The 16,547-nt window shown below is 26.0% G+C and overlaps 1 protein-coding gene and 1 long non-coding RNA gene across 3 annotated transcripts in view; one reads left to right on the top strand and one right to left on the bottom strand.

The window, feature by feature from the left end:
* Positions 1 to 16,547, bottom strand: part of LOC113363601 — a 184,541-nt gene that overhangs the window by 20,515 nt on the left and 147,479 nt on the right. The gene's annotated exons all lie outside the window — the stretch shown is intronic.
* LOC113363600 lies at positions 6,034 to 8,071 on the top strand. Of its 2 annotated transcripts, XM_026606094.1 has the most exons (5): positions 6,034 to 6,156; positions 6,230 to 6,437; positions 6,828 to 7,626; positions 7,780 to 7,871; positions 7,944 to 8,044. In XM_026606094.1, exons 2-5 carry the CDS (start codon positions 6,240 to 6,242, stop codon positions 8,022 to 8,024), a joined length of 1,170 nt encoding a protein of 389 aa, XP_026461879.1. In that variant the 5' UTR covers positions 6,034 to 6,156; positions 6,230 to 6,239; the 3' UTR covers positions 8,025 to 8,044. The 2 variants fall into 2 exon arrangements, with proteins under 2 accessions (XP_026461879.1, XP_026461880.1); XM_026606095.1 differs by lacking the exon at positions 7,780 to 7,871 and having other exon boundaries at positions 7,944 to 8,071.

The following is a 16,547-nucleotide window of genomic DNA, read 5'->3' on the forward strand; positions in this document are numbered from 1 at the left end:
AAAAATATATAGATTTTTTTTTAATTCTGTAATGTTCGATTGTTAAAAAGAAATACTGTGTTATAAAAAATGATTGCCATGTGTCCTAGTCCATTGCCAATTGCCTAGTCTATTGCCAAAGTCCTAGTTTGGCTCTACTTCAGCGAAAGAATGATTTATTGCAAATAATTATAATATATCAAAGAGATATATTTTGAATCAACAAACTAATAAAACCTGAGATCATCTCATAATCTTTGATTTGTATTATTAATAAACGAACTCAAATATAATTTTTACTCTTCAAGTATATTGATGCGGATTTATATAAGAACCCACATCTTATCATTGTTATTTTTGACATTCGAACTAAAAAAATGTATATAAAATTCATAGCAAAGATGATATCGGTAACTATTATTATCATATGAAGATGTTAGAGTTGATTAAATATACATGCTATTACAAAAATCATATAAGTATTAGAATACATTTTCCGGGGCGGCCGAAATGTCAGCTAACCTAAAACGACGCCTCGTGCCGGGTTAAGGACGCAAGCTTGGGACTCGCCGAAGTCAACATTTAATAAATTAACAAAATTCAATATTTATGACTAATTATTGAAAATAAACTGTTTACTTTAAATTAAATGGAGAAAATAAACTAAAAAGTATAAAAATTAAAAAATATGTTTTTATTTAGTATTTAGTTTTAAAAAAATTGTTGTATAAAAGGAAAGAATTTGGTAAGATTTTATGAAGACGAATGCACAAAAATAATAAAATAGATGATTTATGCTGGATATAAATAATCTAGTAATTAAAAAATGTCAAGCAGCACGGAAATATGTGATAAAATATTTGACTTTGACATTCTGTTTGACACTAACTCAATCTTTATCGATCATATAGCAAAAATTTGTGCACATAAATTTTTAAGTATGGTTTTAAGAAATAGTTTTTAGAATTTAAAACAGGCGAGTCGCTAATTTGCAAGTACTATACAATTGTTCATTCCAAACTTGAATTTGATTTAGCAATAATTTTAATGGTAAAGAGAGTTTTATCAAAATTACTGATATACCCATATTTGAACTTCCCACATTTTTCATAGAAGCAGAGAACCTTAAAAAAAACTAAAGTCATCATCAGCAATTAATGATATCAATTTGCCAAAAAAAGAAAGTAAAGTGCATATTTATTTTAATGTTTTGGAAAAAGAATCAGATAGATAATTGTGATCAATTAATAGTTCTTTAGATTTTATGATTTTTTTTTTTATTTAGTGAGAAATCTTCAGGCATCCAAATAACTTAAGCTAGGGCGATAAGGTCCGCCACGCTTCTGGACCAAGAAATTTTTCAAGAAATTGGATTCTTTCGTCAAAAAGTCTGTATTATCTTGTCAAGGCACTTCTCTAACACTCTGATAAAATCATCTGCATCTGAATGTTTCCATTATTAATTACAAATTTCACACTCGACCGCATTTCAATTACGCGTCAATCATCAAGATCAGATTGATTCGATCAACATCAAGTGATCGAGATTTATTTGCGTCAATGAAACTATATAAATTTATTGTATTCGCAAATCTGCATACACAATATTGGTTCGAGTTGTGCAATTGTTAATTGTGTATTCGATGCACAATTATCGGTTCGTATATTTTATCATCAAGTTGCAGATCGGACAACACGTATATCGGACGGAACTCCTCCAGACGTCCGGACAGAGGTTACTATTTACGTGATCGGACCATAATATAACGATAATGGCAAGGATTTAGTGAAATACAATGAAATAATGGAGTTTTTTCCTCAAAATGTTTCCCCAAGTACTAAAAATGTGGCGGCATAATAGCTCAGTCGGTAGCTTCATGTCTGAGATCACGGTTCGAATCCCTTCGCTGGCATGGAATTGTCTTCAAATTTGAATTAGAATAGAAATTAGAAGTAAGAAAAAAAGCAAAATTTGCAATGTATAAATTAAGATTTATAAGAAAAAGAAGAATCAATAATCCAGTTGTAAATAAACAAATACAGAATTTGAATAGATACTAATATAGATTTTTTTTATTTACATTTGTGAATTACAATCTGTCGTTTTTAAACTATATTCAGTAATTTTGATGGTTTATTAAATAAAGGTAAAAAAGGTCGAAAGGTCACCCATTGGTGGTCGATTTGATTTTGAATATGTTTAGCTTTTAGATGTAGTCCTATTGTGAAAATATTTAATTAAGCCTACGAGTAATCATACATATTATAGGATTAATAAATAATATCAAAAATGAGCCGTTTTCTTCTGAGCCGTTCAATGCCATGGTTTTTTATTAAGTTTTTGGCCATGATGTCAGGGTGGTTCTGAATTCTATCCTTGTATCTCAGACTGAACTTTTCAATTTCTTCCTTAACAGTGTTAATGTTCAGATCTGTATGAACCAACCAATTTGGGATATATTTCGATGCGTTTATAATTTCTTTCAAAATCTTGTTTTGAAATCTTTGTATTATGGCGGTGTTGGATTTGCGTACCGTTCCCCAGATATGTATTCCGTACGTCCAAATTGGTTTCAACATGACTTTGTACATAAGAAGTTTGTTGCATGTGCTGAACTGAGATTTTCGGTTTAACAACCAGTACAGTTTTGTTTTCGTGATTTCCAGCTTTTGGCGTTTCTTTTGAATATGGTATTTCCATGTTAGTTTGGCATCGAAATATTATAGAATATGAAAATAAAATGAAATGTTGTAGGTGGCTAAAGATAAGGTAAGCGAGGCCCCTAAAAAGAGTACTGAAAATCTGCCTGAACTAATCATATTCTTAAAAATAGGGATAACTAATACTCAACCTAGAAGTAATTATCCTCGAAACATCTGATAACAGGAGAATTTAGATAATTTATTGTATAAATACTTTATGAATTCTTTATGTTTAGAGTAGCAAATAAAGACTTAAAGCAGCATAATTGTGTAATTTTACTAATGTTTTTTTTATTCATTTATTCCTACAATATGTAATAATATTCCACTGAGTAGCTCCAAAAAAACTTAAAAATTCTATTCTTAAAATACAATTAAAATGAATGCATAATGTAAAATATTAATCGTAAGTAATTATAAAAGCTAATTTAATATGAATGAATATAACATGCAATTTGATATCAGTAATTTGTACATATGTTAATTAATTGTTTTAGTAATTAAATGAGATAAAATTAGAAAGATGTACTACAGACAAATTTGAAGGGCCGTTTGTGAAGAGATTTTTGTATGATAAAAAATAGCTAAACTATTGCTAAAATTGATATTAAATTATACTACATTAAATTGTGCTAGCATATTATGATATTAGTATCTAAACCGCGTTCAAGAAAAGTTTGATATGATAACAATTATCTATCTGATTTTTTTTCCAAAACATTAAGTTAAATACACACTCTCCCTGCCTTTTTTGGTAAATTGATTTATTATATCATTAATGATGTCTTTAGTTTTTCTTAAGGAAAAAGTTTTTATTCCCCATGTGTCTCTATGTCCTGAATCTAACTATAATTTATATGTCTATTTTTATCAATAATATTAATCTATTATAATTTTTTCTAGATACCAATTGTGACTTTAAGTGCAGTGAGTGACTTAGTGCAAAGCATTGCTCTAGGATTCAATTCGGGAGCAACTCTTAACAGGGGAGGTCGAAATGGGGCTCACGGTTCAATTGCGAATGTGCACAAACATTATGCCCTTATCAAATCTGCACCCTTGAAGAAAAATCAAACCGCAGCTGCTGCTTAGACTGACTATTTTTTAGAATTTTAGATAAAACGTTATCATTTAGATTTTCATAAAAAATAGTATCGATAACATCATTGTTAATTAATTTTCTATATGTTATTGAAAATCGAAAGATATGAATCAATTTAATTGATAACATTATTTTTTATTATTTTGTATCAAAATTTTGTTTTATTTTGAAAAAGATAAAAAATTTAGTTGAGAATTGAGATTTTAGTTTAAGTGCTTATCTTTTGTCTATTTACATATATTACTATCTTGATTGCATTTATTACAAAATATCTATTGCGAATTAATATTTTATTTTGTACAATTAATATAATATAGGCTACTAAATCTGTTAAATCTGCACATATCTACATACTTTATGTATTTCATACTAATTTAAATATTTGTTATGCTTGGGATTCCATTTCAAAATTTTATGCAAAAAGTTATCAGGATATCAATACAATTAAAAGTTGTCTAACTAACATAAACTATGGTTATAATTGTATTAATTTATATGTTATTCACAGTGCATTTATTATAAGATAATTGTTTAATACTCATTATTCAACTTTCCAATCATTCTTACTATTTAGTAACGAAAATGAATAACGATTCAATTTAGTATTGTTATTCACTGTAAATATCCTCGGTTGTAATATAAAATTAATTTTTGTAAATTTTGTCACAACTGAAATTAAAAATTTAACAAATTGATAAAACATTTTTCTGTGATTTTAAATATATTTTAAGGAATTTGTTGTTGTGGCAGAGATTTTATAGAGAATAAATGCTCTAGAGAATATGAATATCGATTTGCAATTGTTAAATACGCCTGAAGCGTTTTCATAAAAAAGTAGTTTTATAAGAATAATAATAATAAGATGTTCAGTTGTTATAACATTTTTATTTCGATTTACTAATTTTGCATTGTTTATAATTTTATTATATGTAGCTAATATTTTTTTAAATTTATTAGCATTAGTAACATTATTATCTGTAATCGGTTTTAAAAATTATTTGCAAAATATTACTAATAATTATTAATATTGAATGAACTGTGGACCAAACCATACAGATGTAAAGGTAGTATCTTTTTGAAATCGCAGCTTTCATTAGAATTCTAAGAGAAATTTCTTTTAACTTAAGGCAATATATTACTCTTGCCTTCGATTGATATCCCAACTGACGTCTATATAAATACAATATGTTAATTATTAGGATAGGAACTGTTTATATAAGTATGTAAGTTATTCTAAAAGTAAGTGTACAATAAAAGTATATTTTTTATATGATACTGTTTTATTTTGATCAAAGTTCGTTGCCTGTGAAGCAAAATAAAATTTATGACCGGTTCAACAAAGTAATTAACACGTCCAAGTTTCACGTTACTACAGCATTGAATTAAAATTTTCCAGAATAAAATTACGATAATCTTACTCTTTGTAAATATATATATATATATATATATATATATATATATATATATATATATCAATTTAGAAGTATGAACAAATAACACTCTTTTTTTACACTAATTTACTAAATAATAATTTCACAAAAGTTTCGAGACTAGGTTTGTCTCATCATCAGTGTGTTATAATTTAAAATCTAAAATATGGAAACCTATATTAGCATTATGTGTTGTCAAACAGTCAGGGTAGTTTATTTTTCATGAAATTATCTGATCCTTAAAAATAATCGATAATTTATGATTCTTATTTAATAATTCAAGAATGATGTACATAATGTGTTATATTTCAAACCAGAAATCCAAAAAAGAAAACTATTTATTATAAAAACACTATTTATAACAACGTTTCGCAACTATCAAGGTTACATATTCAGATCATCACAAAATCATCTATCATTAGAAATAAAACAAGACACATATTTTATGGAATGAATAAAGAGATTATTTAAAAAATATAGAAACTAAATAAAATGTTAAAATGGCAAAAGCATAAAACAAGATCTATTTATATGCATGACTAATATAAAAACCACTAATATACCACTAAACAAATTATTTAGTAAATATTTATTTCGTGCAATAATAGTTAAAAATATATTATTTAGTAATTTATCTTATTTATGACATAAAATTAAAATTAAGTTTTTAAATTAAAATAATAAGTAATTAAATTAAAATTAATTTTACAATTAGGTTTGTAAACCCTATTGAAGATAATCTTACGACCTTTTGACGATAAATGCACAAGAATTTAGTCATAACAGTTATCTAGAATCCTCTGTCGATATTGTACTAGTTAAATTTCAAGTTCATGTTTTGACAAATGATTCAGTATGTAATGGAATAACATATGATTCATTTGTGCATTTATTAACTAGTAATATTTAATCATTTTTATAATTTGATCTATAAAAGACAAGGTATTTAAACAGTATAAATTATTCGCAATTATTAGTAATAAAATATTTTTCAAAAATTTATATAAAATTCTAGGTGAATTAAAATGAGTGCTCTCAAGATAATTTTACTGTTTGCGTTATTGGGAACAACATTTGGATCTGTGAATATAGTGAATGATTTTAGAATAGAGTTATCTGAAAATTCTGAATCACAAAATGAAGAAACTGAAATACCAAAATATAGTTTAAGATCTATTTATAATAAAGCAAAGTCGTATGTGCCAAGTCCATCTTTCTTCATTGTAAGTATTAATTTATTTATTTAAAAAAAATATATTCACTTTTAGTAACTTTTTGCAATCACTTCAGATATTAATTGTGTATCTAAATATGAAATATTTGTTAAAAATAATGATATAAAAATATTGGTTCCAAAGTATTTTCAGCGATAATCATATGCTACTACGATTATAGTATCAAAATGCTTTATTAAATTTTCAGATTATTTTATAAAATATCATATATATTTTAACTTTCAAAGGTACCCAAAAGCTTTCTCCAGTTTTGATAACTTTTTAACTAAAAAAATTTGATTGTTGCATTTAATAATGGTCAGTTATAGTAAATTAAAATTAATTTTTATGATAATTTTATGGTTTATTTTTAATAATTTGCGCAATCTATTTTCTCAGCCAAAAATATCATTAAAAAATGGGACTCTTTCTTATGATTGGGGTTTATTGCACATGACCGGTTCCTTAAGTCGCCCAACAGAAGCTCCAAAAACATTAAGCGAATTCACGCCAGAAAGTTCTTCTCAATTACCAGAAACAACTTACGATTACCTTAGATCTTTGCAAGCAAATCCTCTAATTTCTAATGCAATTCAAAGATCAAAATCAATAGCAGAAAATGTTGACAATCAAGATGGATCTTTATCTTCGAAAAGTATTGAAGACTACTATAATGAAATAATTCATGGAATTATTATTCGCCAAAATGCCGAGGAGCAATTAAGCTCTTCTGATGTAAGTGTGAAACCTGTAGATACCCAAAAAGGTCAACACCAGGGCTTACCTACCCCTGAAAAAATTCATCCTTCGCAATCTCCTGAGTCAATTGTCAGTCTAGCCAAAGCAATGATTTCTAAAGCAGAACAATTATTAAAAAATATTGAAACATCTACGATTCCACCCAGAAGAGATCAAGTTCAAAACCAACCATCACATGATGTGACTAATGTTGATGCGAGATCTGTTCTGGAAAGAGATCCTATAGTTCCAATAACTGAATTCACTATTGATCCAGAAACTCCAAGTGAATCAGATTTGAGTCCAAGACATATTGACTTCGATGTGTCATCTTTGGAAGAAACATCTTCAGCTTCTGGATATTTGGTAGAAACTTTAGACCAACCCAACATAAGGCCTGCCAATTTCTATCCATTGAGAAAATCTGACGAAAATCAGGAACCAGCTGTTAATAATGCAGGTTTATATTTAAAAATATAATTAGTTGTTGTCATTTTAATTCCAACTAGAATCCTCCTAGAAACTTTACATGTTTTTTCAAAAAATAATTGGTTCTCAAAATAACATTAATATTTTTTTATATTTATTGCTAAATTTTAAAAATTCGCTCTAGAGCTTCGTTCAAAGCCCGACAACGAGCAGAATAAAGACGGCATCTTGGATAAAATTGTCAGGAATAAACATGTAAAAAATCAGGATCTAGATGTATGTTATGATCTAGTTAAATAGTTCAATGGTTTGTACTAATTTACTTCTTTTGTATCTTTTTATTTTCAGTTTTGGAAAGCTGAGAATTACTTAGGCCAAACTCTTGGAAGGCCTTTGTTTAACTATTTAATGGACCACGATATGATGTGATTAGAATTCTTGTTCATGAAGCGGTACTAAATTATTCATTAAGATAAGGATAATCAAATTATACAAAATATGAAATATTGTAATATGTCATACAATAACAGTAAGAATAAAGTTGTCATAAAACAAAAATACACAAAATTGTTTTTATAATAATTTTATATATCTTTTTTTTTACTTTTTCAGAAACTATGGATAATTTTAACGAATAACAGTTTTCAAAAATTTCTAAATATGAAATGTGTAACTTTAGTAAAACATAAATGTATTATGAAAGAAATGTATAAAATATGATGTGTTATTATATAGCAGTATATAATAGTCTTATTATTAGGATTTTTGTTTTTTGATCATAGAATACATGAATTCAGATAAAACAGCTTCACTTAACAGATATAACTTATTTTAAAGATCGTAATTTATGTGTAAGCATTGTGTAAGTTAGTTTTAAAGAATTCATTAGGTTGATATTACCTAGAAGGTCTTAATATCATGAAGTCATTATATCTGGATTTTACTATATATATATATATATATATATATATATATATATATATATATATATATATATCATAGATAAACAAGTATAAATAATATATCTATCTATATATTATATATATATATATATATATATATATATATATATATATATATATATATAAAATATAGAGTAAATATAACATTTAGCGAAAGCTTCAACCGATTTACAACCTGTCTCAGCATTTTCAGGTAGATGTCTGCACGATTTACCTGTCGTTTACTTCTAATGCATATATATATATATATATATATATATATATAAATATATATATATATATATATATATATGTGTGTATATAAATTAGCCGCTGTCTTTTATTTAATTAAATTAAAATATAATTTAAAAAGATAGTTAACATAATAATGTTAATAACTATTCTTATTATCGCCCAGTACTGAATTCAGTAAATCGTGTCAGGATGAATAAAACAAAAAAAGCTAAAATATTTTTTCTAGAAATTTAATTAATAACATAACACCAAAATATAAAATTAAAAAATAAAATAATATAAAATTAGAAAATGTTGATAGTTTGCATTGGGAAATGATAGATATGTAGATGAGCATCTTGGTTTCATAGAACATTAATTAGGTTTTATTATATATAATATTATTATTATAATATTTTTTGTTATATTTTAGTATTTTTCTATTTTATGAAAAATGTTTTAATTTTTCATGTTTTGTTCTCTCTGGTATGAAAAGCTGAATTATAACATATATCAGGTATAGAAAAATATAAATATCTGAAAATTGTTATAATAATTTAATTTTCAACAAATTGATTGCCTCATATAACAAATATGTATCAACGTCGAAACAATTGAATATATTTTAATCATAGATGAATATATACTTCCCTGAGAAGCACAGCATACATCATTCATCATCCATTTGATTTTAACTCTTTAGATTTTTTTTAATGAATATAATATTTTATAGAAAAAGCCATGTGTAATTTACCACATACTTCATTCACTTTGACCAAATTTGGTCAAATTCTTTTTCCACACTAGTCAAAGAATAATAGTTTTGAAATAAAAAACAAATACCTGATTAAATTAATTTAATACGATTTTTTATTTTAATATTATTGGTGCTATTATTAAATTGTTATGTTATGCCACATAGTACTTAATTAAATAATATGAAGAAATATATAGATATCATATTACTCGAAAATGCATCTGTTGCATATGGACCGCAAAATACTATTTAAGAAGGACTGAAAATGGTCAGATTTTTTATACCGTTTCCTGATAAATATTTGTTGCGCAATGTTCCTAAATAAAATATATAAGAAATATGATATTTTTTTCCAAAATCCACATTCAATTTAAAATAGGTATGTATATAAAATAAATGTTCTTCTAAACTTATGGAAGGTAAATAATATGCCGCACCTGCTACGAGTTAGGAGCATCAGATATTGTCCACGAAATTATTAAAATTGACCAAAATTGAATGAAATATAAACAATCAATTTCAGAAATATAAAAAGTTCATCATCTCCGATTCTGAATAATAAATTGTGTTAATAACGTTTTTTATGTGCCGATATACCTTTACAACATAAGTAATTCTATCCATAGTGCTATATTGTCAACATACCCTTATAGAAACACAATATAAATATAAAAACGTGGGTAAAATTTTAAAGGGACAATACACATTAAAAAATATCAATAGAAAAAACCCTTTTCGCAAGTATTCTTTTTTATAACTGAACACCCCCATATAAAAAATATGCATTTGATATTTTTACCCTTTTTTGTCGGATGTTCTTTAAGAAAATATTTACAGGTAACGTTACATGTGCAATTGTACTTTATTACTTAGTTGTTGTATTTTTTTAAAGTTTTATTGAAATTTTTGTTTACGGTATAAAAATTAATATATTGCATGCATAAATATTTAAATGCATTTATACTTAAAGCTCATCACAGCTCTCACAGCTCATCTATCACAGCTTTGAGTAGATTTGATAAAAAAAAATTTCATTATATTTATTATTTATAGCGATTATAAATCCTGTTTATATAAATTTTTAGCGATTATAAATCCTGTTTAATGATTTTTTTTTTGATATTCTAGCAAAAATTGTGTATAACATATTGTTTAATGATAAAGAATGACTTGGTTAAAAATTTAATGTACATACATATTAATAAGTTGTTGTGAATTACTTTAAGTTTTAAATTTTTTATGTCAATTTGTATGTTGCATTAAACAATAGATTTATGTGAAACTTTTGAAATGAGAAAAAAAAACTTTTGTATTATTTTTATTTTATTACCAGAAAATTCATGCAAAAACTAAATTATTACGCAAAATTAGTTCACTCTCTGTAGAATTTTTATATAAAATAAATATTATGAACCTACGTTAACAGGTTATAGAAACTAAATTAATCAAAATAAACCAATTTTATTACATTTTTGTGTGTTTCATTTTCAAATTAATTTTTAAGATAAAAAGGTTTCTAAAATGGGGTTGCTTGGGTTATAAAAATTTCATATAAAATATTTTTGAATGAATATTTTGAAACAAACATTCAAGATAAGTTGTACAAATTCAATTACATGTAATTAATAAACTACATTAATTATAATTATATATGATATAATAAATTTTCATATATTATATAATATTATATATCATATTATGTAATATGGTTTCATATACAATTTAATTTTCGTAATATGAAGTTATACATATAATAAGGTAATTTTGGATAAAATGTTTGTATACATTATCTATGAATGAATATTATCTCTTATACAAAATAATATGCAATTACCGACGTTATTTAATTATGATATAATTGCATATTCAAGAAGAAATATACCAAACAGTATTATAAACTCATATGAACTATTTATGATTGATTTATGAAATCATATGAACTATTTATAAATGATTTCTGAATACAATGTTCATTGTTAAAAGCTAAAATTAAAATGGATTTTTTTTAAATATACCTAAAACTACCGAACTTTGCTTCATATAAATTATTTATGAGTGTATGGGTTTAATATTCAATTAAATTTTCGCAATCACTGGTTCTAAATTTACATATTTTATTACATCAAGTTTGGAAATTTTTGTATGAAATCTGTTTTCAGTTATGTTGTACACATATTTATTTTAGATAATAAATTGCTGGATGTTGACAAATTTATGCCAACAATATATTTTACTCTTTTATTTAATTATTTCCTGATTATTTTATAAATTTACACATTTGTATGAGTTTGCTTCATTTATGCACGTTTATCAATCTTCTACCTTTGCTAAGAAATACATTTAACACGGTTTAAATTGTCCAGTCTCGTTTATTGCCTGTTCTCATAATATGAAACCAAAAGTTGCCCCTTCGTTTTCCATTCAAAATGCGATCAGAGCGGCCGCCAAACATTTCGTCATGCCGAAATTAAAACACCATAAACATTTCGCTGTCGAAAAAGTGAAAGAAAGGAAAAACATCACGAATCGCCACATCGTCATCACATCACGTCGGTCTTCCGAGTTGATTTTATTTAAAAAACATTTTGAAAGCAAAAATATATGACCGTGACCGACAAGATTTCACCTTCACCTTGAGCCCTTTGTAGGATTTCGGTGTTGAAACTTTGCACTTTGGTCGGATAGAATATTCTTTATAGATATAAATAATTGACATTCGGCAAAATCGAGAGATAGACCAATTCTTCAAATTTAAAGATAATTAATTTACTATCAATTTAAATCAATAAATTACTTATTTATATAAATTGATTTTACACAAGAAACAAGCTTTTTAATGTAGAAACATGTATGATAGTGCATTTTTATCGTGTTAGTTATATCAATTCAAGCTATTTAAATATGATGATGTTTAAATATAATGTTATGTACGGGGTGTCCCAGAACTCAACGCCAAACCGAAACGTGGTAATAGTATCGAACGTAATAGTCAAATCTAAAAATCTCGCGGTTTTGGAAATTGTGAGCTTTTAAGGGCCACCAAGAACCATAGTGAAATTGTGACCATTTTTCGATTATTGTTGTTGATTTTTATTACATTTATTCATTCAAACTTTGGATCCGTAATCGTAAATAACATTTCTACGACCACAGTAAAAAATAATGACAAAATTGCCCCAATTTTTCAAGAAAAAATTTGAAGCCAAAACATAGTTAAACTAGCCCGCATGTCACATTATAATTATATTTACTATAAATTTTACAGTTATATTTGCATATGATATAAGAACCTAATTATTCGGTGATGCTGCTCTTTAATGAAATTTATGTCAAGTCTAATAAAATTAGAACAATTTAAATCTAATTTAGAAAAATTTGTCACGAATGGAAATTTTGGGTACAATTTTTCAGTATACAAAAATATTTGTTTTATAAAGTTCAAAGTATTATGATTAATATTTACACTGAAATAGTCGTCATCGTTTGCACCAAAAATCATGAATCGATTTGAAAATTTTAAAACGGTTGGTGATCTTGCTGATTAATTTTTGGTAAAGATTAGGCGAAGCGTTTCACCGTAATTAATTAGATTATTCGTAATTAGATTATATCAAGTAAAATTATAGTAAATGGTACTGAAACATCTTCAAGTTCAACCAATCACAATCTAATTAGAAGAATCTAATTAGAATTATGAATAACATAATTGGCCATTAATATTTCCATATTTCGGTATTTTAACCAATGTTAGGAACTAAGGGATAAGTTCTTAATAAAATACCGGTAAAATATAGAAAAGAAAATTATTTTTAAATTACATAAATCGATAAATACAAACACAGAATAGGCTATAAATTACTAAGAACAACATTACATCAGCACATACATGCCTAGTGGGTTTAGAATTCTATTCGATGTTTTCACGGGCAAATAGAAAGCTAGTGTCAATAAATCTACTGAGAAATGTTTTACGAGCTCACATAGTAATGAAATAAAAAATAAAATGAAACAACATCGTAAATTCAATCGTGTCATGGCCGGTTAGATGCAATAGTCAATAGTCAATGAATCATACAAGAAAATTTGTAACATTTATTCAAAAGTTATCGAGTAGGAAGTGTTTTATGAATCAAAAACTGATCACTCGTTTTTAACAAACAGAATGATAAATCAATGGTAGTTCCTATTTTTTATTAATATTTGTTTTTTATCACTATTCCAATCAATGCATTATTAAAAAAATGATGTGCCAAAAGTATATAGATATTGAAGAAATACTTTTATATAATAGAGCAAATGAAAACTTTCAGAGTTCGCTAATCCTATTCGTTGATAAAATTTTCTTGAGAAAATTTCATATATTAGATTATATGTTAATATTTAAGAAAATTTGAGTGTGTCTTATAAATTGCTGGTATTACTCTAAAAGTATATGTTGCTAATAGAATTTGAAAAATGAAAAAAAAACTAATACATATACAATTTTTATTTTGATATGGTAAGTGATTTAGTCTGTTCTGAATAAAAATTTCATAAAAAGCTTTAATATAATATTGTACATTTGAACACAAAAATATTTTTACCTATTTCGCCATATGTATATTTGAGGAAATACAACTTACAAACGTAAAATTCAATAAAATCTTTTTTAGCAAAAACTTATTGCTTCCAAAAAAAGTTTATGACGCGTGATGCAATACAATTGATAAAACAAGTTCAGTTAATTAGTAAACGTTAGTAAAAATCGTATTAGAATCACGTTATTATTGATGATACATATCATATAAAAATAATTTTAAACTATTTTAATTACAGCACGTATATTTAAATACATATCAGCATTAATAATTTTACATTATTTAATCATGTCTCGACTGCGTTGTGTAGGTGCAATTCTCCCAAATCGCCATAAAAAAGTTATAAATGAATCAAAAACATTGACTCATCATCTCAGACAAGTCTGCGATTGCACATAAAATTTCCTATATGGAATAATGATTATTTATTATAAAATAAATTTTTGTTAATATTTATTGGTGAATTTGCATTGAAAGTCGTATTTTTAGTCAAAATATGAATGATCAAGTTGTTTGTAAAAAAGTATGTATATAGACTCTATATATTATAGAGTGGTCCTTAATATGGACATTGTCGAATTTTCTTGCTTTCAAGGGCTCTAATGGTTCCAAATTGATAAAAAACAATAGCTTTTAAAACAATAGCTCTTAATATTAACTTTTAGATAGTGCGCAATTCAATCAAACTTCGTATGGAAATAGCATGGAAAAATTTTTGAAAATTAAAAAAAAATTTTTAGATATAACTCAGCGACAGATGAATTAAAAGTGAAAATTCGTGTCATTTTTATTGAAAATTCGCAGCCCTGCAAAATTTTTGAAATTTTTTTCATGCTATTTCCATACAAAACTTTGATTGAATTGCGCTCTATCTAAAAGACAATATTAAGAGCTAAAACTTTCAGAGAATTGTTTTTTATCAATTTGGAACCATTTGAGCCCTTGGTAGCAAGGAAGTTCGAAAATGTCCATATTAAGGACCACCCCAATATATATATATATATATATATATATATATATATATATATATTTATATATAATGAGATTACCTCATGAATCCATATACCCTTCATTACAAAATTATATAAATTCTGTAATGTACTCAACTTATAAATGTTTGCATACAGAAATCATACCTCAAAAATAAATTACAAAATCTTCTTAATGTTAATAAAATTCAATTTTTAAAAACTAAAGTAAAAAACATTAACTTACAATTAGTTTCAAAACACAAAAATATCAAGCTCATGGAGCTTTATTTGTTATTACTTCAATATCGATCTGATCTTGGATCATATGAGCTTTTTTTAATTATTTTACCATAGTTATCCCGTTTTTATGTGATGATTTTTTCATTGTAATTTCTATAATTGTGGTTAATTTTTATTGAAGCAGCAGTTCCGGGTAAGTGTTGTTTTTATATTTCCAAATAAAAACCGATGTCACTAATCAGACTACTCGAGGCGAGCATCAAACCTAGAACCTCCGATCTAATTCCCATACCTCTATTCACTAACCAATATTCGAGCCAAAATATGAGTGCTATATTACGAATTACATGATAAAGTGATATTCTCTAATACTTTACAGCAATGAATTAGTCATTATATTTCTTATTGTGCTATTGTGAAAGATTAGGCCTTGACTTTGGTCTATGAACGCAACAGTCGAGGGCGGTGCATTCACCACGAAGAGAAATAATATTAAGAAAAGTTAGCAAATAGACAAGCAGTCGGTAGGTAAATAATTATTGCATTTACTAACAATATACTTGAAAAACAAGTTCATTGCAGGTATGCAGAAAGCTTCCGAGACCTGAATATGAAGATAGTTGAAGATGATGAGTTAATTTAGAATCAAATAAATTAGTAACTCAATTTACTGTAATATAATGCTGTATTAATCACGTTTTTGTAAATACAAACTATTTCGCGAATAAGTTGTTAGGCTAATAGACATAATTATAAATATCTATATTCAGATTACAAAAAAAACTAGTGGTGTAAAGCATTGTGCTTCAAGGTAAATTACTGAAATTTTCGGTACAGTAATTAAACATTAATTATGAGTAATAACAATTGTTTCAAATATTTTATAGTATTATATTATATAAATCTAACATAATATGACGAAGACGAAGACGAAGACGAAGAGAAGTGCTTTGGACGATATTTTTATCTATATTTGCCAACAAGAACAAAAACAATAACAATCAACACAAGTAATATGCTTTCTGAATCATTCTAATTGGATGTGGAGTTATCCCAAAAACATTTTGCTCCGTATCAGTACGAATCGAATGTTTTTTGAATTATTCAAATCGGTTAATCGGTGTTCCCGAAATTGTTGAGGAAAATTTGTATCCACACACAACACACACACACACATACACCCATTTTTTCTAAGGTATGCCAAAATGTTCAGAAACCTCTGAAACGTAAAG

This window comes from Ctenocephalides felis, unplaced genomic scaffold (genome assembly GCF_003426905.1).
Source record: "Ctenocephalides felis isolate EL2017-DRISC unplaced genomic scaffold, ASM342690v1 CF-g0.4_SCAFFOLD_00845, whole genome shotgun sequence".
Taxonomy (NCBI): Eukaryota; Metazoa; Arthropoda; class Insecta; order Siphonaptera; family Pulicidae; genus Ctenocephalides; species Ctenocephalides felis.

Excerpts from the sequence above, each read along its gene's own strand:
- LOC113363600 (XM_026606094.1), top strand. The coding sequence starts at position 6,240 with ATGAGTGCTCTCAAGATAATTTTACTGTTTGCGTTATTGGGAACAACA. Across the intron at positions 6,438-6,827 it reads CAAGTCCATCTTTCTTCATT|CCAAAAATATCATTAAAAAA; the intron begins GTAAGTATTAAT and ends CTATTTTCTCAG. Across the intron at positions 7,872-7,943 it reads TAAAAAATCAGGATCTAGAT|TTTTGGAAAGCTGAGAATTA; the intron begins GTATGTTATGAT and ends TTTTATTTTCAG.